This window comes from Natator depressus, chromosome 11, assembly GCF_965152275.1.
Source record: "Natator depressus isolate rNatDep1 chromosome 11, rNatDep2.hap1, whole genome shotgun sequence".
NCBI classification, from domain to species: Eukaryota; Metazoa; Chordata; order Testudines; family Cheloniidae; genus Natator; species Natator depressus.
The window spans coordinates 2,798,252-2,824,129 of record NC_134244.1 but is presented as its reverse complement, the minus strand read 5'-3'; the positions used below and the strand labels follow the sequence as shown (position 1 = coordinate 2,824,129).

General features: G+C 64.9%; 1 protein-coding gene across 1 annotated transcript; it reads right to left on the bottom strand.

Annotated features, from left to right (window-relative positions):
- Window positions 1–858: 858 nt before the first annotated feature.
- Window positions 859–22,738, bottom strand: CTDSP1 (CTD small phosphatase 1). The gene is given in 8 exon segments (XM_074967024.1): window positions 859–4,400; window positions 5,672–5,688; window positions 5,691–5,856; window positions 6,333–6,425; window positions 7,247–7,303; window positions 7,837–7,938; window positions 10,566–10,714; window positions 22,597–22,738. Coding segments are annotated over 8 exon segments (780 nt in total). The 5' UTR covers window positions 22,664–22,738; the 3' UTR covers window positions 859–4,271.
- Between the last annotated feature and the right edge of the window lie 3,140 nt (window positions 22,739–25,878).

The following is a 25,878-nucleotide window of genomic DNA, read 5'->3' as shown; positions in this document are numbered from 1 at the left end:
CCAAACAAAACTGCCCCTGCCCTGCCAAAGCAGGGGGCGCCCAGCAGGGGGCAGTAGTAGCAGGGTGGCACCTCAGTGGCATGAAACCAACCCGGGCAATCAACACAACGGTGCCACGGATTGCTTTTTCCTGATCCAGGGAAGTGCTGGGCTTTACAATACAGCCGGTCAGGCCCAGGCCCGCCAAGGGAGCAGGATTGGGCTCCGGCGGCTCCACAGGGACAGAGACAAAGCCAGATCGAGATGCTCAGGCCAAGCTGGTGAGCGTCAGACTCGCGCACCGGGCAGAGGCCGTGGCCCTAAAGGGGGAATCCCGCAGTGAAGGGAATCAGAATTCATGCTGTCCCGGTGGGGGTGCTGCAGAGGCGCCGATGGCTCTGTAGTGCCCCCCACTGGAGGGGGTTCAGCTCTCTCCACCGAGAGGACATATCGAGTTCACCCCAGTTGTTGATGGGAAATTAGCCAAACAGTCCATTTAGAACCGCGTCTGAGACGCTGAACGAAACATTTCAACCCTATGGAAATGAAACGTTCCCATACAGTCAAAACGAAATCGGTCCAAGCACTTTGGTTTGTGACATCTGAGATCTCAACTCTTTGCCCTGATTTTGGGAGAAACGAAATTTCAAAAATCTCTGAATTTCCCATAGGACAGAAATACCAGGTTTTGGCTAATTTAGATAGATAGATAGATAGATAGATTAGATAGAAGGGGTGTATGGATCGATAGATAAATAGAAGGGGTGTATGCACAGACAGACAGATAGATGGGATGTATGGATCGATAGATAGAAGAGGTGACGGGGGATAGATAGATGGATAGAAGGGGTGTATGGGGATGGACAGAAGGGGTGTATGGGGATAGATAGATAGAAGGGGTGTATGGATAGACAGCTAGATAGAAGGGGTGTATGGATAGATAGCTAGATAGATAGAAGGGGTGTATGGATAGACAGACATAGATGGGGTGTATGGATGGATAGATAGGTGACTGGGGATAGATAGATGGATAGAAGGGGTGTATGGGGATGGATGGATAGACTGATCGATAGATAGAAGGGTGTATGGGGATGGATGGATGGATAGATAGATGGGGTGTATGAGAATAGATAGATAGAGGGGGTGTATAGGGATAGATTGATAGATGTGTATGGGGAATGGACAAATTTGGAGGTGTGAAATTGACACACAAACCCCAGTTTTTTTCACCTGGCCGTTATAAAAGCAGGGAGGAAAACCACCAAACCACACAAAGGGCCCAGATTTTAAAAAGCTAAAACTTTCCTTGAAAACCCAGCACTGTAAGATGGAGGCAGTTGGATCTCGGGCCCTGGGCGCTCCCTGGGGCTTGAGGGGACGGGCAGGCATTTGGAGAAGGGTTGCGTGCATCCAATACAGACATCATCCGGCAGACAAAATACCCACCCACCTCCCCAAATCCCTCCCTGCTTCTTTACACGAGGAACGACCCCGCCCAGAAAAATAACCATCTCCCAGGAACATCGTTAAAAATACGAGCTGTAAAAATCCTCTGGTGACTTGTGTCGCCGTTGCTTTCCCTAAAAATATATATACACATGATACATATTTATATGAGCTAAATGTGCCCGGTTAAAATACATGACTCCCCCTGCCCTTGCCCCCCACCCCCCGAGACCTCTCCCTGAGGGACATTCCCCAAGCTAAGGCGAAAGAGATCAGCAGCAGCGTCGTGTGGACGGCCACCGCCGCAAGGCACAGCCGAGAACAACTCGCATACAAAACAGTTAAGGCCATAGAAAGGGGGCGCTATCTCTGGACGGCACCCCCTAGCGGTGTGGGGCACAAAGGGGGTGTTGTGGGGAGCCTGGGGGAGGGTAATGCAAAGCAGGTCTCCAGTGAACCTGAATGCAGCCCTGGGGCAACTGGTTCGGGGGGGAAGAGTCTCTCCCTCTGCCCCAGTCAAAATCCTTGCTCCCCTGAACCCAAAGTAAGAGCTGAAGCTTTGGGAGGGCTGGGAGCAGTTTGGTTGCAGGGGGAGGAGGGAGACCCCCATCCCCATCAGAACAGCCATTGAACCAACCCACTGCCCCACTTACGGGGGGGGGGGGGGGGCTAGCACCACTAGCCTCAGCACAGCGGTGAGCAAATCCAAGGTTTCCTTGGGAGTGCAATTTATCAGCCCCTCGGCCCCCCAGAGGTTAGGGGGTGGGGGGTGGGCAGGACACGGTGTCCCAAGGCACAATCTCTACAGGACGCCCCCCAGCAGGCAGGGATTGGTTTGGGGGCATTTAGGGATCTAACCACTGAGAAGGCAGAGGTTTGAGCCAGCCCCAAGGCCAGGGAATCTGCCCCCCACAACCGTTTGGAGAGTGGCAGGGAGGGCTGAAGGCACTAACGAAGAGACAGACATGATCCCAGAGGAAGGAGCCCCCCCGCCCCCGCCCCACAGCTGCAGTCAGAGACGTTGCTTGTTTCCGCAGGTGTGACTCCTGCAGGCCTGGCTCCCTGGGGAAGGGCAGAGTTAAGGGGAGAGGGGCATCCTTCCAGGCACAGGTGGTCTCTCTCTAAATCAGGTCCATGGAGTTGCTCTTCGCTGGTGTCACTGCAGCCTCCCACCTCATCTGCTGGGAATGCAGCAGCCCCTGGCCACCAGGGAGCTCACGGGCCGGCAGGCCCAGCCCCTCAGACAGGAGAGCTGCTGCCTGCCATGGCCAGCCGAGACTCCCCTGGGGCGATCCCACCGCCCCCCTCCATCCTGTCCAGGGCTGGGGTGGGCTCAACCCAATGGCCCAGCTCACTGCCTGCTCTATCCAACCACAGCACGGGGGCGCCTTGATGGCTTCTGACAGCCACAATGGCAGTTCCTCGGGGGAGAGGGGTTAAAGCCCCACAATGCACTGCAGGGAAAGGCAACATTTGCATAAGCCAAGAGGTCAATGGGCCCCAGTCCCAAGGCACCTAGAAATCTGATTTCCCTGTGAGGCCCAGAGGAGATGGGGAAGTAAGAACCGTTTGGCGGGGGGGCACCCGCCATATAACCAGCAGGGAAAGGGTTAACAGCTGCCCAGGAAATCTCGCCTTAGTGCCCATCCCTTGTGCCTGGAGCCTGGGGGGCCAAGCTACCCTCCCCCCAGGACCCCTGGGCTACTCCAGCAGCTCCTCTCAGCTCAGACCCTCCGCCTCCTTTCCACTAGCCCCGCCTCCTTTCCACTAGCCCCGCCTCCTTTCCGCTAGCCCACAGTCTCTGTGAGCCCCTCCGGCTCCTCTAGGGCACCTTCCTCCCCCCATCTCTCTCCACGTTCTTCCTCTCTCAGCCCTGCTGGGGGAACCGATCCCCCTCTGCTCAGGGCCCACCCTCACGCAACCAACTCCCCTGCAGGCCCCAGCACTTGGCACTGACCCTCCTGCCCCCCCTTCCCTGCAGGATTCCCCTGGAACGGGCCTGCACCCCGCCAGTGCGTAACAGGAACCCAGGGCCTTCTGGAGGGGGCAGGATCTGGGACCCAGCTGTCATGTGGGTCACAGGTCCCCCAAATTCCCTTCACCCACAGGAGTCATTCCCATCCAGGCAAAGCAGGCGAAAATGCCCCCTCCCCCACCTCCTGGGGGCACTTTGCACCCTGCACTCGGGGGGTGATGGGGTCTCTGTCCCCCATGGCTAAGTACCTCCGGACTGGGTTCCTGGAACCAACCCCACCTGCCTCTCCCACCTCCACGGCAAGCGAGATGGGGCTGGGGCACGGTTCTGTGAAACCCCCTGGCCCAGCTGAGGGGACCGGGCTGCGGTCCTGAAACCCTCTGGCTCAATCAGAGAAGACCAGGCTGCGGTCCTGAGCTCCCCCAGCTCAATCAGGGGGGACCGGGCCGCGGTCCTGAGCCCCCCCCCAGCCCAATCAGGGGGGCCTGGGCCGTGGTTCTAACCCCCCAGGCCAATCAGAGGGGACCAGGCCATGGTTCTGACCCCCCAGGCAATCAGGGGGGACCGGGCCGTGGTTCTGTTGCCCTCTGCCCTCCCCAGTTTACAGGAGAAGAACCGTTACGTGACGACAAAGGTCCAGGTTTGGGGCTGGTTTCGAGTGATGCAGCCGGGCGTCTCCCCCATGCCCGGCGGGTGTGAGCCCCACGCGGGGCTCCCCGCCCGGCCCCTCCGCCGCCTGCCACCGCCTCCGCTCCGCGCCCCAGAGAAGCTGCAGGCTGGCGCTGGGGCTTGTGGGTAGATCAGTGGGGCGGCCGGCCAGAGGAGGGGTGGGGAATCCCGCCAGGCTGGCATCTCGCCCGGCCCCGGGTCACTAGCTGCTAGTCCGGTGCTGCTTTAGCACTGTGTAAACGTCGTCCACTTTGCTGAGTCTCTCAAAGAAAGGCAGCAGGTCCAGGAGCTCTGTGTCGGCCATGTTATCGAACCACGACGCCACCGGCACCTGCCAAGAGACCCCCCCCGGGAGGTTAGCCGGGCGCGGTGCCTAGGCAGCACGGGGGCAGGGCCAGCCCTCACAGGGGTCCCCGGGCAAACCCGCTGGAGGCTCAGCCAGGGGCTCCAGCCTCAAGCAGCCATGAGCGGGCCGTGGAGCCGGCGCCCTGCCCCAGGGCATGCTGGGAGACGGGCGCCCTTGGCACTCTCAGCCCTGCACCAGAAATGCCCGTCCCCTTTCTGTGCCTGCGAGCTGTGCCAGCCAGCCAGGCCACGGGGGGGCGTTAACCTGGCATCCCGGCCAATCAGATCCTGGGCTGCCACCCGAAATCTGCCCTGCTGCGTCCATTGGAGACAGGAGCCGCTTTCGCTTTCTGTCCCAAACGGCCGCACGGTGGCTGCAGGCCCCACCCCAGAGGCAGCTGCAGCTCAGCCCTGGGGGGAGGGATCCGTCCACACAGCGTGCAGAGCCCGGATTTGCCAGGGCGTCGGGCCAGCCCCAAGGGAGCTGTCCCCAAGCGAGTGCCCCCCCCTACTCAGAAGCTCTTAAGGGGAAAGGAAAGGCCGGCTGGCCAGGGGCCCGGTGGGGCAGTGCCAAAACCCCAGGATAAATTGTGGCTCTTCCAGCTCCCCATGGACAGAGGCCAGTGTGATGGGAGCGAGCCAGCCGCCAGCTCTGAGAAAGCAGTGTCTGCCAGAACCTCCCTGCAGCGAGTGGCAGGGAGAGGGGGTAGGGGAGGCAGCCGGGGACTCTCTGAGCCTTCAAGAGCTCTCCAGTCACCCTGCCCCTCCCAATCTGGGACCACCAGGGAGCAGCCTGATTCTCTCTCCACTGCCCACTGGGGCCACCCGGCATTTCATATCAGCAGCAGGACTCGAACGCTGCTCCGAAAGCCCAGGCCCTGCGCTAAGGGAGACTCCCCATTTGCTGCGAGCAGTACAGGGCATATGACACACAGCTGAGCAGAGCCGATTCATTCCAGTAGGGGGATGCTGTCCCAGCCCTGGGCTCCCCCCAGACACACAGCTCGGCCAGTGCCCCTCACTCCTAACTGCTAGCCCAGCCCTGGGACAACGTGAACTGAGTTACCCCAATAACCTGTCCCTCTGGTGAATATGCAGCAGTCGAATCGCTGGGATGAGACTCCCCCGAACTCGTTTCGCTTGTGATCAGTGTCGCATCTGACCCAGGCCCCCGTTAAAGCCAGTTAAAGCATTGAACCCCCTGAGCCACCACAGGCTGCCCCCCCTGGTCCCCCTCCTCCCCCCCCCGCGACCTACCGCGTTGTCGGGGTGGAGACGTAGGAGGCGGGGGAGTTGTCCACGATGAGGATGCGGCTCAGGTCCCGGCCCAGACGGCTCAGATCCTTGACGTAGTTGCCGCGGTGGAAGACGCAGGACTCGCGGAAGAGGCGGGCCCGGAAAGCTCCCCACTTGTCCAGCAGGTCAGCCACGGGATCCGCGTACTGGGGGGCCGGGGGGAGACACGGTCAGGCTCAGCCAAAGGGGAGCAGGGGAGCAGCCGAGCCCTGGGCCTTTTGGCTGCTGGCCGAGGGCACTTGGGGGTCCCCCTCCACGGGGGACACGTCCTGGCCCCTGAGAGCACGGGGGTCCCTACTCAGGCAGCCCCAGCCCAAAGCCATTGTGCAGGGTTCTGGGCACCCCCCATCCCCGAAGCATTGTGGGGACACTGGGGAGGAGGGGGCGCGATGAATGGCTGAACTGAAGGGGCAGCATGGTCTAATGATCAGGGGCCAGGACTCCTGGGTCCTCTCCGGGCTCTGGGAGGGGAGTGGGGGCTAGTGATTTAGAGTGGGGGGGGGGGGGCTGGGAGCCAGGACTCCTGGGTCCTCTCCAGGCTTCGGGAGTCCCGTCTCCCGGGCTGTAGCTGGGAGGGAGGTCACAGCCGGTGCCCGCAGGCTGCCCGGCGTCGGGCGCTCACCTTGGCCAGGCTGGCGGTGAAGAGCACGCACTCGAAGAGCTCACCCATGCGTTGCAGGAACTCGTCCACGTACGGGCGTTTCAGCACATACACCTGGGGAGGGGCAGCATGAGCTGGCGGCCGTGGGGCTGGAGACGGGCAGCGCCCAGCAAGATGGGGCCCCTGGGACTGGGCCCCCTCAGACGCACTGCCCACGGGCCACCAAACGGCTGCCACCCCCCGGGAGCCCTCCCCCACCGATCCAGGGGGACCCTTACCAGGCGCCCCCGCAGCCCTTGCTGGGCCCTGCGCTGGGGGAGAGCCCGGAGCAGGCTTGGGGGGTGGGGGGAGGCGCCAGCCCTGCTCGGCCCCGAGCTCGTTTGCAGCAGCGGGCGCCCTGCGGCTCCCCGGGCAGCGTCCCTCCGGCGTCTCCACCCGAAGCTGCCGGCCGGCTCCGGTGCCAAGTAATCGAGAACAGGCCGACTGCGTAGATCACAGCCTATCCTGGATTACTTGAACCCGGCGCCGGCCTCCGTGCGGGACAGGGACCTGCCTGCTGAACAGCGCCAGATGGTGGGAAATTCAGCCGGGGCTCCCCCGAGCAGGAAACCTTTGGCTGCCGGCCCCGCCCCCCACAAAGGGGAAGGTGGAGTGGGGGGGGGGGGGAACTGCGGCCCCAAAGAGCCAGGCAGCACCGTGGTCCCAGTCCCAAGGTTGCTCCCCCCTCCTGGGCTCTTGGAACCAGCAGGGCTGGGGTCCCCCTTCCTTGGCTGGGCACCCCCAGGTTGGGGGACGGAAAGGGTGCTGGCTCCAATGCCAAGGTGCCCAGCCCCTCGGTGCCCAGCAGCCCTGGTCTCCCCAGCAGGGGCTAAGCTCCTGGCGTCCCCCACGGGGGTGACGGGTGGGGGCCCCCCTACCGAGAGCGCCTCCCTTACCTGGTGCATGATGCCGTCAATCTCGACAGGGATAATGAAGTCGGCGTTGTTCACGGGCTGCGGAGGGAACAGGCATCAGTGTGGGAGAGGGCGAGGCCCCCTCCCCGCTGCCCCCCTGGATCCCCTGGCCCCTTCCATCACCTGGGATTCCCCACCCATGCCCTCATCCCCCATCCCTGGCCACGCCCTTCCATCCCCTTGGGATTCCCCTGGCACACCCTCCCCATCCCCCTGGGAGTCCCCTGGCCACGCCCTCCCCATCCACCTGGAGTCCCCTGGCCATGGGGAGGACAGTAGGGGGTGGAGCAGAGGGGATGGGCTGGACGGGGGAGGGAGGACGGGGGCAGGTCAGGTGAAGGAGGAAGGACATGGGGGTGGGACGCTGGGTGGGCGGGGGCAGGGAGGACGGTGGGACATGGGGGGCAGGCTGGGCAGGGGAGGGAGGGATGCGGGGGCACAGGGGCAGGCCGGGCAGGGGAGGGAGACGGGGGGCACGGGGCAGGGCCGGGGGTGGGGAGGGAGGACGTGGGTGGCACAGGGGCAGGCCGGGAGGGGGGAGGGAGGATGGGGGGGCCAGGACACGGACTCACCTTGAAGGAGCTGTGCACCAGTGTCTCGTCCAGGTCGATGACCACGCACAGCTTGCTGGCGTCCTGGGTTTTGATCTCGGGCAGGAGGTACTTGACAGTGGCCTGGGGGAGGGCGACGGGGGTGGGGGGTTGGAGTATCCGGCTGGCAGTGGGCACCGCGGGCCAGGAGGCGGGTGAGCCCAGGGCCCCGCACCACGTCCCGGCCAGAGGAGCAGGGCTGCCCAGCCCACGGGATGGGGGCTCCTGGACCAAGCCCAGCTCCGCCCCGCCCATCCCCCCCCCCCCCCGGATCTCTCACTTCCTGTCCTAAACTTCCCAGCAGCAGAGACCCATTAGGCTGGGGAACGGGTCGGGGGAAGAGCCCCTTTGCTTGGGGGTTAAACGTGGGCCCTGGCCGTAGGGAACATGCTGGCCCCGGCCCCGCTGCCCTCGGCCCTTTCTGACCGGCCGGCTGGTGTTGCCGTGGGCTGCTCCCCAGCTGCAGCGCTGCACCCCAGAGGTGGCTGCACTGGGGGCTCCTCAGCAATGCCAACCTTGACTGCTGCCACGCGTGTCTGGCCTGCCAGGCGCACACCGGCCTTGGGTCCTGGGGGCAGCACCGTGCAGCCCCCTGAGCCCGGCCCTGGCTGGGAAAAACAGGCTCAGCTCGGGGAGCCGCGATGGCGCTGCCGGGCACCAGAGGGAGCCGGCTGCCTTTGGCTGCCCCAGGCGCAGGAGCCAATAATCCACTCAAACCTGGCCGGGGAGCGGTGAAAGGGGGTGGCCGCAGTCAGGGCTGATCGGCCTAGAGCAAAACCGGGGATTATGTGGGCCGCGCGGGCAGGGCTGCCCGTCCTGCCCAGCTCTGGGCATTGCGGGCCGGCCCAGCGCCCCTGGGGACGAGGAGAACACGGCACGGGACTGCAGGGGGCGCTAGTGCTGCCTGGAAATCCTGGCCCTTCGCACAGCGCCTGCCCATGGCCGAGCGACTGCTCCCCCAGCAGGGGGCGCTCTCCCCTCCCACTCAGGGCTGTCCCCAATGCCCCCGCGGGGCTCTAGGGGGCGCTGTTCTGCAGGGAGCAGGGTGGGGGTCAGCAGGGGGCGCTCTCCCCTCCCACTCAGGGCTGTCCCCAATGCCCCCGCGGGGCTCTAGGGGGCGCTGTTCTGCAGGGAGCAGGGTGGGGGTCAGCAGGGGGCGCTCTCCCCTCCCACTCAGGGCTGTCCCCAGTGCCCCCGCGGGGCTCTAGGGGGCGCTGTTCTGCAGGGAGCAGGGTGGGGGTCAGCAGGGGGCGCTCTCCCCTCCCACTCAGGGCTGGCCCCAGTGCCCCCGTGGGGCTCTAGGGGGCGCTGTTCTGCAGGGAGCAGGGTGGGGGTCAGCAGGGGGCGCTCTCCCCTCCCACTCAGGGCTGGCCCCAGTGCCCCCGCGGGGCTCTAGGGGGCGCTGTTCTGCAGGGAGCAGGGTGGGGGTCAGCAGGGGGCGCTCTCCCCTCCCACTCAGAGCTGGCCCCAGTGCCCCCGCGGGGCTCTAGGGGGCGCTGTTCTGCAGGCAGCAGGGTGGGGGTCAGCAGGGGGCGCTCTCCCCTGGCAGGGACTGGGCTGGGGGATTTACTGGTTTCCAACTGAGGTGTCAAACTCCCATTCTGAGGCCACGTGGCCGTTAAAAACCCCCTGGCACTTTGCCCAGCCTTGGGGCACCAACCCCCAGGGCCAAGCCTCAGTTTCCCCCGGGTGACTCGATTCTGCCCCCTCCACTTTCGCCGGGGCACAGGGTCACTGCTCACTCCCTGCCCCAGCCCGGGCCAGTAGGGCTGGGCCCCAGCATTTGGGGACCCCTGGGGGAGGGACAGCCTGTGGCTTGGGGGAGGGGCAGGGAAACCGCAGTAACCCTGCTGCCTGTCTTCATAGAATATCAGGGTTGGAAGGGACCTCAGTAGATCATCTAGTCCAACCCCCTGCTCAAAGCAGGACCAATCCCCAATTTTTGCCCCAGATCCCTAAATGGCCCCCTCAAGGACTGAACTCACAACCCTGGGTTTAGCAGGCCAGTGCTCAAACCACTGAGCTCTCCCTTCCCCTGCCACTCCCCAGGACACCTGGGTCCCACTCCGCGCCGTCCCCTACAGTCCCAGCATTGGCTTCTGCCTCTGCCCTGCGCTGTGCCGGCATCGGGGCTTGCCCCTGCCCCAGCTGATGGGGGGCACGACCCCGGCCCCTTCCCAAAGCTTTACCATCCATGGGAAGGGGAGGGCGGGCACAAGGGAAACTGCTGTAAAGCAGATCCCAGAGCCCTTGGGGGTTCCTGTTTTTGTGGGGGGAGGGATGGGAGCGATGGCCCCACAGGCGGGGTGGGGGGCTGCCAGAGGGAACAACTCCAACAAAGGAGATGCTTGTGGGAGCCTGGTGCCCCCCCCAGCCCCTTTCATCCCAGGGGGGCTGTGGGCCAAAGCGGGTCAGCGGGCAGGCCTGGCACAGGGTCCTGAAGGGGCTGGGATGAGGAGGGAGAGGTTACGGGGGGGGGGGGGGGGGGGGCATGTGCCCATCTGGGCAGCCTCCAGCACTCGGGCTGCTGGGGTCCCCGGGGGCGAGGTCCTGTGGGGCCTGGCATGGCCAGGCAGGCAGAGGGGCGGGCGCCGAGCCAGGCCGGCCCGCGGGGCTCATCCCCGGGAAGCAGGATTCTCGTGAGCGGGGGCCGGGCGGGCGAGAGGGGCACCCAGAGAAGGGCCCCCTGTCCGCCTCCGGGGCCCCCCTACCTTGGGCACGACGCCGTTCTCCTCCACCAGCAGCGGGGCGTTGTTGTTGACCGGGACGGGGTCCGAGGCGTCATGGCAGAGGCAGCAGAAGAGGGACTGGAAGATGCTGCGGTTCCGGGGCTTCTTGGATGGCGATGGCCTGGGAGCACCTGCGGGGCACAGGCGGGGAAGGGGTTAATCCAAACGACGTGCCCCCCCCGGACTCCCCCTCCCTCCCCCGGGCACCCCTCCTGGTGCCCGGCCTGCCTGCAGCATGCTCCCATGGAGATGGGCACCCCCCACCCCCAGAGGGGAGGCTGGGCCGGGGGTCTGATAGGGGGCAGAGCTAAGGGCTGCCTGGGGCTCCCCCTGCCTGCTGGCCTGAGCGTGGTCTTGGGGGGCACCCTGGGGGAATGGGAAGTGCCCTGGGGCGTGTGCCAGGTGGGTGCCAGAGACGGTCGGGTAGGGGGTGCACCCAGGTCACCATCCGGGGGCCAGCACGTGCCGGGGGGGGAGGGGGGGGAGGAGGGGGCTGGCTCCTGGGACCAGCAACAGCCAGCAGTGGGGAGGGGCACGAAGCCAGGCGCTGTTGGCCCCTGGGGACCAGCCCCTGCCCCCCTCCCTGGCCCAAGGGCCCAGGTCCCACCACCCAGCCGGTCCCTACAGTCCCGCGGTCGCCCAGCCGGACAGGACAAGTCACCCTGCAGAACTGCCAGAGCAGGGGGCTGGGGCCAGGACTCCTGGGTTCTATCCCCAGCTCTGGGGGGACAGTGGGGTCTAGTGGCTAGAGCAGGGGGGCAGGACTCCTGGTGTAAACGAGGGCAAGTTTTGGCCCTTTGTGACACCCACATCTCCAGCTGCTGCCCACGCCGGCAGGAGCCCAGGCCGCGCCCGGCGGGTTCTCTCCTCGGGATCGCCCTGTTCCTCGCCCGCGTGGGTTGCGTCCTCCCCTCCCCAGGCCCCGTCCAGCTGCATGGCCTCTGCCCCCTGCTTCCCCACGGGCCAGGGGACGCAGCCTGGCTCTGGGGTGATGTGCGGGGCTGGCGTGGCCAAGGGCTTGAGAAAAAATGCCCACGGGACGGGGCAGACGCAGTGTCTCCAAACTGGGCCACGGGCGCCCAGCCCTCCCCCAGCCCCCCACCGGCTGCTTGTGTGAGGCAGAGCCGGGATGCTGTGGGGAAGGGCGCCACCCCCAGCCCGGGTACAGCCAGGAGGGCGACAGGCTCAGGAAGGGGGAAGCTGCCCGGACGGTGCACAAGGCAGGGAGCGGGAGAGGCCGCGGCACCAGGCTGGGACCCTGCGGGCAGCTGCATCGGACCCTCCCCCAGCAGAGCCAGGCCCAATGCAAGGTGCCTGCCCCCCTGTGGCCCCCCCCGCTGTTGTGGAAGGGTCAATGGTGGAGGGTTTGGGGGGGACTGAGCCAAGGGCTGGGCAAGGTTTTCCCACAGGGAACCTCATCTCTGCACTGCTAACCCCGTCCTGGGCTCCCCCCACAGCTCTGCCGGCGCCCCTCACTCCTGACACGCAGCCCCCCGCTGTCCAGGGGTCCCCCCACAGCTCTGCCGGTGCCCCTCACTCCCGACCCGCAGCCCCCCGCTGTCCAGGGCTCCCCCCACAGCTCTGCCGGCGCCCCTCACTCCCGACCCGCAGCCCCCTGCTATTCCCATCCTGGGCTCCCCCCACAGCTCCACCGGTGCCCCTCACTCTCGACCCGCAGCCCCCTGCTAGCCCAGCTCTGCCCCCCACAGCTCTGCCGGTGCCCCCTCACTCCCAACCCACAGCCCCCACATTGCTAATATCAACTTCAACTCCTCCAATGTCCCCCTCAGTGCCCCCCGCCACCACACACACACCGTTCGCTCTCTGGGCCGCGGATCCCCACAGACCCCGGTGCGGCGCCCGGCACTTGCCGGCTGGCCGGCTGCCCCGCGTCTCTCTCCAGGTCTGGATTAACCTGCTTTCCTGCATAATCCACTTGAGGCGACCACTCCACATGCTTAATCCGGCCAGAGATAACGAGATTCCTTTTGATCCGTCTGCCGGACTCCAGCCGCCCCGGCCAGCCTGGCTGGCAACCGGCAGGGGAGAGCGCTGGGGCCGGCGAGCCCCAGGCCCCCGTCACAGACTCCTCTGAGCCCCACATGGCAGGTGCCGACTGGGCGAGCAGGGGCTGCGAGGGGAGCAGCTCGGGCCGCGCTGGGTACAGGGGGCTGCTGGCACCTGCCCTCTGCCACCTTCCACTGCCCTGCAGCGAGCTGGGAACAGGCCAGTGACCCTGCCGGTCTCTCCCCCAGGCACATTAACCCCCCGTTGCCCCCTCTTGCGCCTGCGTGGAGCGGTCAGGCCCTGCCAGCCCCACGCAGGGTCCCAGCCCCTGGGCACCACGGGCAGTGAGGACAAGGTGCCTGGCCCCTGGGCAGAGACAGCCAGGCCTGAAACCCGGCCACGGGCCCTGTCCCAGGGCTCAGACCCACCCGGCGCGTGCCCAGGGCCTGTCTGCTGCTCACACCTGGGCCGAGAGAGCCCCATCGAACAGGGCTCAATCCCACCCGCACCTGCCTCCCACCCCCCACTGCAGCCACGCCCCTGAAATCCCAGCTGGCCCCTCCCTCCCGCAGCTGAAGGGACCACGTGGCCAGGACGCAGCGGGTGGGGAGGGGGAGAGGAGGCCAAGGACACCCCCACACACACCCAGGCCAGCCACGCCATTCCACGGGCACGTGGCTAAGTCTGTATGAGCCCCCACGCCAGATCACCCTGGCATCTCCCTCCCCTCCCGCCAGCCCAGTCCGCCCCCCGCCCGACTCCCCAGGGGAAAGTCTCTGGCGGAGCTGATGGCTGGCAAGTGCCCCTGCCCGCAATGGGGATGACAGAACGGGAGCCGCTGCGATTCACCCAGTGTCCGATTTCTTGCCCTCCCCAGGCATTGGCCTGAGGACCTGGCCGGGCGTGACCGGTGCCAGCCAGGGATCCAACCCAGCCTCCCGCTGCCCCCCGGAGATGCCAGCCATGGCCACGTCTGGGCGTGGGGTCATTGCACCAGGGGTGATGGGGATAGGATGCCGGTGGGTGGCTGCCGGCTTACACCCCCGCAGTCCCGGCCTCCCCAGCTCGCCCCCTCTGGGGTCCGAGATCAGCTCCTGGCACCGGGCCAGCCCGCGCTTCCTGGCCCTGGGCGGGAGCCAGGCCTGGTGCAGGAACCACCCCGGGCGAGTGCTGACGCAGGCTGGCGGGATTGTGTGTCCTCGACGCAGGGAACGCACAAATATTTAGAGAGAGGCCCGCAGGAATGCAGCCTCCACGGGGCCAGAGCCGCTGGCCACCCACAAACTCACCCCTGCAGAGCGCGCTCTGTGTATGTGTGTACACGGCCTGGGCCCCCTATAGGGACAGGTTTATGCACACACACGTGGGCACACCCACACACAAGCACACGCACAGGTGGACACGCTCACACACGCACGGACACACTGATCAGGGGCCTCCTGGGCTCGGACTTGCTGGCTGCGTTTCCCCGTCAAACCCGCCCAGGCTGCCCTGGGGTTTGCAACGACGCCCCGCGCCGGACACCGGCTGGGCTCCAACCCGGGACCTGCAGCGCCGAATGCACCAGCCTCTGCCGGCCTCACCCCTAGAGGGGGACGCTGAGCTGCCCCAGGCCAAGCCAGGCGCCATCGGCTCGGCCAACCCCCCAAATCCCTGCAAAACGCCGAAACACAGAAAACTGCAAAATTAACCACCCCCCGCCCGCCCCCATCGGCCTGGAGACAGAGACGTTTCGTTCTAACCCCGCCCGCCGGCACACGCCTGCCCTCACGACACGCCTGCCCTCACGACACGCCTGCCCACGCACACGCAGCCACGAAACCAAATGTGGTTCCCCTGACTCTGCTGAGAACAGCAGAGACCACCCGGTCGGCCTCCAAGGAGACGGGAAGATGACGTTAATAAACGTTTCGGACGAACGTGGAGGAGAAAGGCAAGGGTGCGAGAAGAATGGCGGACGTGCTGTGATCGGCGCAGTCTCAACGACAGCTGAAGACCGATCGATCCAGCGGATCCAGGGGTTCCACTCGCAAGACTCCCGCCAGCCGGCGTCCCTGCTGATCAACAACTTCCCCAGCCACGCAGCTCCTCCCCTGCTCCCCCCCCAGCATCCCCACAACCAACCGGTGTGCCCAGCCCATGGGAGACCCTACAATAACAAACCAGCCCACGCCGCACAGCCCCCCCAGGGCCCTCCCAGTAACACAGCCGCTCTGGTGAGCGACCATACAGGCTGAGACACATCGGCTGGCACCTTCTGTCCATCACCCACAGCCAGGGGTATGCCACCCACCTGCCCCGCCGGGACCCTGGAGGGGCAGAGGGCAGTGGACCCGGCGCTGGCCTCACCAGAGACGCTGGCTGCCCTCAGGGGTGGGCGTGTTCGTGGGGTACCGAGCGACCCCCTTGGAGCAGCAGGGCAAGGGGCAGACTCCTGGTCCCACCACGCAGGGTCTGAGTGTGACTCCCCCAGGGACCTCCTGGCACGGGGCCGGGTATGACACCATGGGCAGTGGGGGTGGGGGGGCTCACAGCTGTGCCCTGGGGCAGCCCCAGGAACTCAGGGCAATCCTGGGGCACTCCCGCAGCCCCTCGTCTCCCTCGGGGGGCAGATGGGAACAAAGATTTTCTCTAGGGGCTTGGCTGGCACTGGCCAGGGAACAGACTTCACAAGCGGGGAGGGGACGGGGTTGGCAGGCCGGAAACGCTGCCCAGGAGCCTGTCCGCCAGGGGAGGGGCAGGGTGGAGTCCTGGGGAAGTGGCAAATTATTAACCAGCAGCAGATTCCACCAGCCCCGGCCCAGTCCCTTCCCCTCCAGCAGGGCCACCTGGCGCCGTCTGGACAATGGGTGACGCCGCCCGGCAGGGATGCCCGTCGCCCGGCCCACAAACGCAGCCACCTCTGGGGAGGGACGCAGCGGCCACTTAACAGCCGCGCAGCACAGGAAGCAAAGAAGATCCAGCAGCGGGGACGTAGGGCGGCAGCCCGGCCGCGCCCACCTTGGGGGGACGCCCCGGCCGAACGGGCCCACCCAGCAGCCCGGCCCCAGACCCACAGATCTCGGTGGCAAGGCAGCAGCTGCCAGAGCATAACCCGCCCCCCTGCCCCCCTGCCAAGGAAGGGAGATCTCCCCCCGGCCCCGAAGAGAGGAGAGCGCCCCACTCCCTGCAGCACAGCACCCCCAGCGCCGCACTGGGGCTAGCCCCACGGAGCCCCCGCCCCGGTCTTCACTCACACGTCGCAGCCAGGGATCGACTGTAGCCAGGTTGTGCCCGTGTGCCCTGCGTGTGCCCCAGTGCACGTGCCCATGTGCGTGCCCCCTGGCGGCAGGGCAGGGATGTCGGGGGCCCAGGCCTGCGCCCTCCCCCCCAGCCGTCTCTGCCCGCACGCCCCCCCGCTGCTAAACAGGCACAAGCAGCTTCGCCCTGACCCGGGGGCTGGGCTCCACGGGCTGTGGGAACCGGCCGGCCCAAGGGGGCTGCTCTAAACGCCCCCCCCACATCGAACCCCAGCGTGGGGAGAGCCCGGGAAATCCCCCTCCCCGCCCCCGGCCCCGCCCCAGTGTCTCTGCCTGCCACCTCCCTGGCAGTTGCCACGACAACAGCTTTGTTTTGGTTTTCTGCTGCTTTCGACCTTTGATCCCAAGGATGAGTGCCCCCCCACCGCCCCCCCCAGCAGGGCCAAGAACCCTGCCCAAGAGTGTCCTTGGAGCCGAGCGCTCAGGGCTGCGTGTCGGGAGTGAGGGGCACCGGCAGAGCTGTTATCCCAGCCCTGAGCCCCCCCACAGCCCTGCCGGCGCCCCTCACTCCCAACCCGCAGCCCCCTGCTAGCCCGGCCCTGGGCCCCCCACACCCAGCTCTGCCGGCGCCCCTCACTCCCGACCCGCAGCCCCCTGCTAGCCCGGCCCTGGGCCCCCCACACCCAGCTCTGCCGGCACCCCTCACTCCTGACCCGCAGCCCCCTGCCGGCCCAGCCCTGGGCCCCCCACAGCTCTGCCGGCACCCCTCACTCCCGACCCGCAGCCCCCTGCTAGCCCGGCCCTGGGCCCCCCACACCCAGCTCTGCCGGCGCCCCTCACTCCTGACCCGCAGCCCCCTGCCGGTCCGGCCCTGGGCCCCCCACACCCAGCTCTGCCGGCGCCCCTCACTCCCGACCCGCAGCCCCTGCCGGCCCAGCCCTGGGCCCCCCACAGCTCTGCCGGTGCCCCTCATTCCCGACCCGCAGCCCCCTGCCAGCCCAGCCCCAGGGCACGTCCCTCTGCAGGGTCAGGTCTCCCTGAAGAGAGACCAGCGGCCGTGCCCAGCTCAGGCGACGCTGAGCCCCTGGCATTTGCCACCAAGGCTGCAGCCGAGTTGGTGCTGCCGGCTGGATACAGACTGGGGCCCCCTACGGGGCTGGGCTGGGTCTCTGCTCATTTTACCCCCTGGGGAGCTGGGCCCAGCCGACGGGCCTGGGCTAAGGTGCGCTCAACCGAGGGCATTGGGGAGAACCGTGGCCAGAACACCAGGGTTCTCTGTACCTGCCTCCCCCCACGCCCTTCCCAGCAAGGACTGACCCCTGCAATGCACCGCGCCCCTGCCCTGCCCTGCCCAAGGGCTCCGCCCAGCCCCCTCCGTCCCCGCTCGCTCCCCAGCCTGAGCCCTTGTGCGGCCTCGCTCGGGGGCTGTGAAGCAGCTGCCGCATCCCCCTTCCCCAGAAGTGGCTGCATTTCCACGGTGCGCGGCGCTGCTCTTGTGCCTTGGGCCCTGGGCCCGGAGCCGCTCACTTGCCAGTGGGCGTGGGGCAAGGGCAGAGCCCTGGCAGCCGTTCTCAATGCGGGAGGTCAGGGAGAGGCCAGGGCAGGACGAGGAAGGAAGGGACAGGCCCCTTTCTGACCTTCAGGGCCTGGCTCAGCTCCAGGTCCCTTCAGAAGTGCCAGGGACCCACCGGGGCACAGATCACTCGGCCTTGGCAGCCGGTACAGGCTAGTTCCAGCCTGTGCCCAGCCTAGTGACAATGGCTTCTGCCCTTCCCCCAATCTCCAGCCTCTCCTCTGTGCTCACCCTCCTCCCGCTTCCATGCCCACCCCTGCCCCCTTTGCAGGGGGTTCACCCTTCTTGTGCCCAGAGATCCATCCCAGCCTGTGCCCGCCCTGAGCCCCAACTCCAGGGCTTCTCTGCTGCTGAGCCAAAAGCTGAAGTGTACCCCCCTCCTCGTGCCTCCAGCCCAGTCAGACCCCACAAGCCCCAGTGATGCCCCCTCTGCTCGGCCTCCGCAGGGGGCAGCTACTGCCAAAGGAAGAAACGAGAGGTGTCCCCCTTACCCCTTCCCCCATCCGACCAGATAACAAGGCAGAACTGCTCCAGGGGTTACCAGCAGCGAGACCGGGGAGCAGGGACCAGCTCCTCCGGCTGCCAGGACCAGCTCCTCCGGCTGCCACCTCTGTCCTGGCGGAAACTGCAAGCTCCAAATAAGTTTCCCCTGTTCTTGGGCTGCAGCATCTGCCTGAGGCTGCAGAGGGATGGTGGCCCTGGGAGGAGCACAAACCGTCCCGTTCATCCCACAATGTTAATGACTCTGAATCCTACTGATGACAAAGGTCAGGGCAACCTCTGGTGGTTTGAAGCGGAAAGTCCAGCCAATCTGGCATTGTGGGCAGAGGCCCCAAAATGCCTCCCCCCAGTTAGTTTGTTAATTCATTGTGGACGGCCACCCACAGCCAGTCATGTGGCAGGAACGCTGATGGGCAGGAAACTGAGGAATCAGACTGAGCGCCCTATGAGTGTTTCCAGGATGCTCGTTCGCCGGAGGGTCACTGGCACGCCCCCTCTGAAGCCACATGGACTGAACCCCAGGCAGGTGCTGGTGGCACAGAGATCCGGTGCGGGTGGAGCCCAGGGAAGGGGCCGTGGGAAAGGCGTTTGACTTGGTGGGTGGATGGACAGAGGCAGGAACATTGACGGGGTGCTGGGGGGCACTGTTCAGGGGCAGGGAGGAAGAGGGGGGTGAAATGGACCGACGTGAAGAAGGCCCTGAGAGTGAGATCTCGAGGGTGCGGAGCTGACACCCCCCCCCCCACACACACACACGGAAGAGGTAGAAAACCCCCACGGGCGGTCGGGACACTGACCGACCAGCGCACCAGACTCTGGAGAATCCTGGGGGCAGGGAACAGGCCCTGGGCCGAAGCACAAGGTGGGACCCAGGCCACTTCCCAGCCCCCTTGGGGAGGTTCCCAGGACACTGCGATTGTAACAAGCTCCGGCAGCGTTTCAGCCTGGACTGAACCTGCCGGGTGAACGGCCGGCGTCTCCCACCAGCTCCACGGCTCCGCAACTCCCCAGCCAAGCGGCTGGTCAGCCCAGCCGAGAGCCCCCAGAACACGCACAGCTGCCCCCCAGCGGTCCACACAGGTGGCTAGCAGCAGCAAATCAGGAGCGCCGTGGTTGTTCCCAGTTGATCTCAGCACATGGGGCATGTTCGAGATGGCATTTCCCTCCCCCTCGGCCTGCAGGCTCCCAGGCAAACAGCCCAGAGCTTAGCAGCACCACGGCCTAACTCCAAAAGTCAAGGAATCTGCAACCAGCCAGGTTTGTGCACTCCCGACATGCAGGACTTCACACCAGAAGCTGGCGCAGACTCAGCTCCCCCAACCTGGGAAACTCAGCTCCCTGCCGTCAGAGCTGAAGGAGACTCCCCAGGGGTGGCTAGCATTATAGGTGTATGACACACAAATCAGCAGCTCTGACTCCAGCCAGCAGGGGGCAGCCCGGACACATACCGAGCTGCGCGTTAAGCTAAAATGCTGCACAGATATCTGGATTATCGGGTCTGGGATTTACACCAAGGGGGAGAAGTTTGGCCGCGTTCATTCCCCTTCCCCTCCCTCCGCCACGGCAGAGGCTGCCGGTTGTAGGAGTTTCACTGGCATTTTCCCATTAACAGGCCTGGAAAATAACGCCACAGAAGAGCTCCGGCCGCAGCTAGGCAAGCGTCATCCCTCCCCCCGCCGCCACATGCTTCTCCTCGGGGGAGACCCCCCCTCTCCTCCCAGTCTCTGTGCCGCATTCAGTCCTTGACCACTCTGCCATCGCGCTCCTGCTTGCGGGCAGACGACGCCAGCCCCCAAGTAGCTGAACGGAGAGCAACGAACCCAGCACCACGTGGTCAGTCACCGGGAGCTCCTGCTCCTCCTGGCTCTGCCGGTGCCCCTCACTCCCGACCCGCAGCCCCTGCTAGCCCAGGCCTGGGCTCCCCCTCCCACAGCTCTGCCGGTGCCCCTCACTCCCGACCCGCAGCCCCTGCTAGCCCAGGCCTGGGCTCCCCCTCCCACAGCTCTGCCGGTGCCCCTCACTCCTGACCCACAGCCCCTGCTAGCCCAGCCCATGGCCCTGCCTGTACAGAAACCAGTCAGTAGCGCTGAACCCAGCAGCAGTTCTGCTGTGGACTCACCCTCTACTAGGGACCAGGCCAAGACCCAGCAAACTCATTTCACTTGTTCCCCCGGGTAGGATCTGCCCCCCAGCTCCCCAGGGCTGAGCGCTCAGGAAGGGGGGGGAGATCCAGCTACCCCTGCCGTTCCTCCAGGCCCCTGCTGCCCCTGAAACCTTGAGCAAGTCCCTGCCCCTCTCCCTGCCTCCAGCCTGGTCCCGGCTGGGATTTCAGCCGCTGCTTTGGCTGCTCAGGCTCCGACCGCATCGACGCCGGGGGTTGGGATCCTGGCACAGACCAGGCCTCCGCTTCCCCGGACGGACGTGCAGATGGGCCGGCGTCAGGGCTGCCGGCCGGAGGGATCCAGCACGGGGCCAAGACGCCGGCACTATTACCCTGAGCGGGGGGGCTGCACACAAGTATCATCCCAGGCAGGGGGTGGGGGGGCGAACTCTATCCCACCAGCAGGGGGCGCTGGGGCGCAGTTGCCAACGAAACCATGGTTGAGAGGCAAGGCGGGGCGGGGGAGTGGGGGAAGGCATCACAAGACCCAGGGGGCTGGAGGTTATGGGGGGCAGGGGGCTCAGACCAGGCCATGGGGCTGCTGAGAGGAGGAGCAGAAAGCTCCCAACACCCCTAGCTCCCAGCGGGTCAGCGTTAGACTGACAGCTGTCAATCCCAAAATCAATCCCCAAGTCATGGTAGGAGACCCCGTCCGGCCACCAGCCCTTGCTGGTCCCCGACCCCAGAAGAGCCACAGGGCAGGACTGAGCCCGGGTGAGGGAGGTGACACGGCCTAGCAGCCTGGGACTCGGAGGGACCCAGGTTCAATCCCTGCTCTGCCAGGGGTCCCTCTCCTCTCTGCCTCGATTCCCCCTCTGTGCTGCCGGGGTGAAAACACCCTGCCATGTAACTGCCCCGGGGAGTGCTTCGCAGGTGCTGGACAAAACGCCCTACGTCCGAGCCGCAGAAACCAGGCTGGGTCCACTGCCCAGACCTCCGCCCCACCTCTGATGTTCCCTGGGGCATCAGGATTTGCATTTTACTTGGGGATGGGGGTCTCTGGGTTGGACCCACTCCCCTTAAGATACAGACAATAAGACCCCCTCCCTGCCCCCAGTCCCAACATCCTCCAGTCCAGAGCCCAGCGTCAGATCCTCCGAACCAGAAACTCTGCCCCAGCACCTCAGACCTTGCCCTCCTCCACCCAGGGCGAGCCCCTCCCCTAACAAGGTCCCAATTTACAGCGACCTACAGCCCGAGGGCCGGTTCTGATCTTGGCTCTACTGGGGCGAATCCAGCCCAATTCCCCAGAGAATGGTTCCCCCGGCGTATGTCCGGGGCAGTTGTTCCAGATTCACCCTGGTGGAGCCGAGATCAGAACCTGGCCCTTGACCTTTCTCTGCAAGTGTCCCGACAGTCGGCGCCCAGCCGATGGTCTGGCCCATTGGGGTGCCAGCCTGGGGAGACCTTGGACAAGCACTTCCGCACTCCCGGCTGAGACCAGGCCAGACTCATTGCCCCTAAGGGGACAGCTCCGATCCCATGCAGCAGCATCCCACCCCCTCGCTGCTGCAGCTGGCCCGGCCCGGAGACCCCTAGAAGTGACCAGGCACAGAGGAGACGGCCCAGCAGCGGAAGGGGGCTCCAGGGCACCGATGGCCCCTTCCCTCCACCCTGACACCTAAGGACATGCTAGGCCACAAGCCCAGCTGACAGAGCTGGGATGCCAGGCGGGAGCCAGGTTATTTCCACAGGGCTGCGTCAGTCCTTTCAGAAACCCACCCCCCTCACCTGGACCCTGAGGAGCACCTGCGATTCTTCCCCCTCCAACCCGCCCAGGGAATCAGTCTGCCCCACTGTGGCCTGAGACCCCCAAGTGTAGCTCAAAGACCTCCAGCAGACAGGGATCCCTGCCCAGCACCAGGCGTGACCCCCAACAACCCCCCAGCCATCCACACCCTTCACCACGCCCCTGCCAGGACCTGGAGAGCCCTGCGCAGGCCGGGCAAACACCAGGGCAGAGTCCAGGAGGCAGGAGTGTGGCAGTGGCTTCTCCTCCAGCCGAGGTGGGGGGGTGGCCCCTGGCTGCAGCACCGCCCCCGCCCCCCATGCCCTGACTCCTACTGACCTGGCCTGAGAAGCCTCCCTGGATCCAGGGGCAGAAAAGCAACACTTGAAAATAAACCCGGGCGCTTCAAAACCAACGCACCGGGCGGAGGGGGGTGGGGTCGGCTGTTGGGCAGAAACTCCTGCCCCCCGCCCCGGGTTTGCACCCGCCCAGCCCTCGCCCCATCCCCCCCACCACCCAGAGCTTTGGGTCGATCGGCCCCACCTCGGGGCGCGGCGGGGAATACCCGGGGCTCGCCCAGGGACGTGGAGACAGCGCCGAGCGCTGCGGGAAGGGGGCTGGGGTAACGGGAGCAGCCCCCTGGAGCAGGCACCCGACCCAGAGGCGAGCAGAGGCTGCGGGGGGGGGGGGTCGCTCTGCGGAGCATGCGCCCCCCCCTCCCGGAATCGTGCCCGCTTTGCACAAGTCAATTTGGGGTGAAAAGCACGCGCCGCTGCCCCCCACGCGGGGGGGGGTGCAGTTACCTTTCTCCTGCAGAGGGGTGTTCACCTCTTCCTTGCTAACCTGGGTGATGATGGACTGACTGTCCATTAGACCAGAAGGGTTGGCTGGGGGGGGTCCCTCCTCCGCCGGCTCCTCCCGCCGCGCTCCGAGCCTCCAGGAGTTACTTCGGGGGCGGCCCGGGCGGCGGGGAGGGGGGGGAAATTGCCCCCCCCAAAAAAAGGAAAAAAGGGGGAGGGGGAAACGGGGGGGGGAGAGAAAAAACAAAAAAGGGGGAGAGAGAAAGAGACGCCCGCGGAGGAAACTTTCTTACAACATGGAGTTTCCTCTTCACAAATTTCTGCTACAAACATGGAACCCGGACGCGGTTTCAAGGAACCCCTTAAAAGGGCGATGGTGCCCCGGGGCCCAGCCACCCTGGTACGGGGCGCGCCGGCCGCCAAGGTAGGAAGGAGATCCCCTCCGCCCCCGTGAGTCACTCGGGCCCGTTGCACCGCGCCCCAGCCGCCCGGGTCCCCGAAAAGCCCCCGAAGCCAGCCCGCGATCCACCCCGGCAAATATCCGGCAGAGTGGAATTACTTTTGTCCAGCCCTGAAATGCAGCCAACTCTGGGGTGGGGCAGGGCAGCTGTTTAGTCGAGGCTTGCTTACCTGGTGCTGAGATGCAGCCACCTCTGGGGTGGGGCACGAGCGCGGTTTGTCCAGGAATCACTTAATGCCGCGGTGCAGCCGTTTCTGGGATGGGATGCAACAGCTACACAACGGTGTAGGACAGGGAGGGAAGAAGAGCATATCCAGACGGTCACTGGAGGAGGATTCCAGCCTCTTCCACTTAACGATGAGTTGGAATGGAGCCGGGACAACGGGTTTAACCCCCACGCACACACCTGGGAACAGCAACAAAGGATTTTCAACAGTTACAAACCACGGGCCTCAGTTTCCCATCTCACCACGGTAGCAAAGCAGCCCCTAGCACCACCGCGCTTCAGTGCCAAAGTGCCACCGACTGGACAGATCCCGCAGCACCGGGCTTCCCTAGGCGGTCTCCCATCCATGCACCAGCCAGGCCCGGCTTGGCTTCTTATGGCTGTTACGTTAACTCCAGCTCAGTAACTTCCATGTTGCCCCCCACCCCCCCACCCCAGCCTGAGCAGAGGCCCGAGGGTCCCCTTCACACACAAGCACCGGGGGATCCAAGTCCTTGTGTCAGGACGACCACACCAGAGTGGCACCAATGTGGCCCTTTTTTAGGAACTGCCAAGGCCCTGGGCCTCCGAGTGGAGCCAACTGTGGCCCAGCCTGCCCCAGAGCCAGGTTATGACAGAGCTCAGGAGCTGGGGTCTCCACCATTCCTGTCCTTAACTACCCAGCCCCTGCCCCAGGACATGCATCTCTGGCCCCTTCTTAAACACCACGGGAGAAGCAAATGCCTAGTCCCACCCCCTCCCTCCCAGGTCTGGCAGGGGACAGAGAAGAGAATTTTTTAAGTGACCCTCCCCCCCCAACCACCATCCAAAAGAAGGAGGGACGGTGGCAGAAATGTGCTTGGATCCAGCGCTAACAGGCCAGAGTAGTAGTCCCCAACAGCTAGTCTCAGCGAGTGGCTTTCTGCCCCAGGGCAACATTTCACTGCGAGTGTCCTCCCAGCAGTCCCTAGGGGAGTGTGTACACTGCAGCATAAGCCAGGGTCTGGGGAGCTCAAGCCTGGTGTTTACAAGTCTGTGCTTGAACCTCCACCCTGCCTAGTGACCCTGGGTTTACAGTTTCTGCACCCGTGCGCTCGTGTCCATCGACAGACCCATCGAACCGACCTAACTCAAGCTTGCTAGCTCCCTCCCCCGCTGTAGCTGCTCTGGCCCTTTGCTCCTCGTGCACGGTGGGAAAATTGACCCTCCATCCCGCAGCCGAGCCGCCCTTTGGGTCTGCACGCTCCCGGCGACAGCACCATTCCTTGTGCTTTCCCTGCTGTGTCGGGACGTGGGCGGAGCAACCGCAAAACGCCAGTGAACATTTCAGCGGCATTTCCCGGCCCCCCGAGGGCACCTGTCGGAGGATGAGACGCACGTGGCAGACATGAACTGGCTGATGCTGCTCATGACCCCGGGCCCAGCCACTGACACCCCCCCGTGCCGCTGGAGCCCAGCCCCAAACACAGGCTGGTGGGATCCCATCAGCATGCAGACCCGGGACGGCCAGCAGTGGGCTTTAGCATGAAGAAAGTGACATTTCTGGAGCTCTGTGAGCTGCTTGCCCTGACCTGCCAGCATCAGGGTGTCTTCACTGGTCCAGAAGCAGGTTGCTAGAACCATCTGGAAGCTGGCTACAGCTCTGAATAACGTCCCTGCAGCACTTGCCAGTTTCGAGAGAATGGGGTTTCCAGACTGCGCTGGGACCACTGATGGGATTCACGGGCCCATAGTTTGCCCTCAAGAAGCATAAGTATGTAAATCACCAAGGCTACTACTCCATCATTACACAGGCCCTTGTGGGCCAAAGAGGCCGGTTTATGGATGCCCCCAGAGTCTGCACAGGAAAGGTTCATGCTGCCAGGGTTTTCCATCCATCGAGAGTCTACCTTCATGGACAGGCCGGGGCACTATTCCCACCAAGTGACATTGTCATAAATGGAGAAACTCCCACCACGGTTATTCTAGGGGACCCCACGTACCCTCTTTTGCCATGGCTTATGGAACTGTCTCCTGATCTCCGAGGCCCTGGCAAAGGAAGGTTCGATGACACACTCAGCAGGTGCAGAATGGTGGAGAACGTGCGCTTGGCTGACTGAAATCCTGCTGGCGCTGTCTATAGACCCATTTGGACTCCAGGGTCACCAAGCTGCGTGAATCTCAAGGTGAGCCCCTGGCCCCTGAGCGGACCTAGGATAGTGATGCACTCTGGAGCTGGTACACTCAGCCAGACAGTGCGCAGCTGAAGCAGGATGAAAATGTGCCACAGAAATCAGGGGTGCTGTGTGAACCCCCATTATAGCCTTGCTCGGGCCCCTGAAAGAGGGAGAACAGTAAGTTTATGAATGTATTTGCACAGCAATGCTAGCAGGAGAGGAAGCATTATCCCTGGATGCTATGAATGCAGGGGGGATTGATGGTCATGAATTTTTAATTATGGCTGAAATGACAGCTCGGCGACTGGGCAGGGCCGTGGATTGTGGGACAGGAACTGTGGATTTCCAGTACTCATGAATTGTGCTGAAAGATGTAGTGAGAAATTGAGCCAGGACAGTTTCCCAGCTGTGCCCTCTCATGGTTTTATCTTTAACCCTTGAAAAGTACACATCATATGATGTGA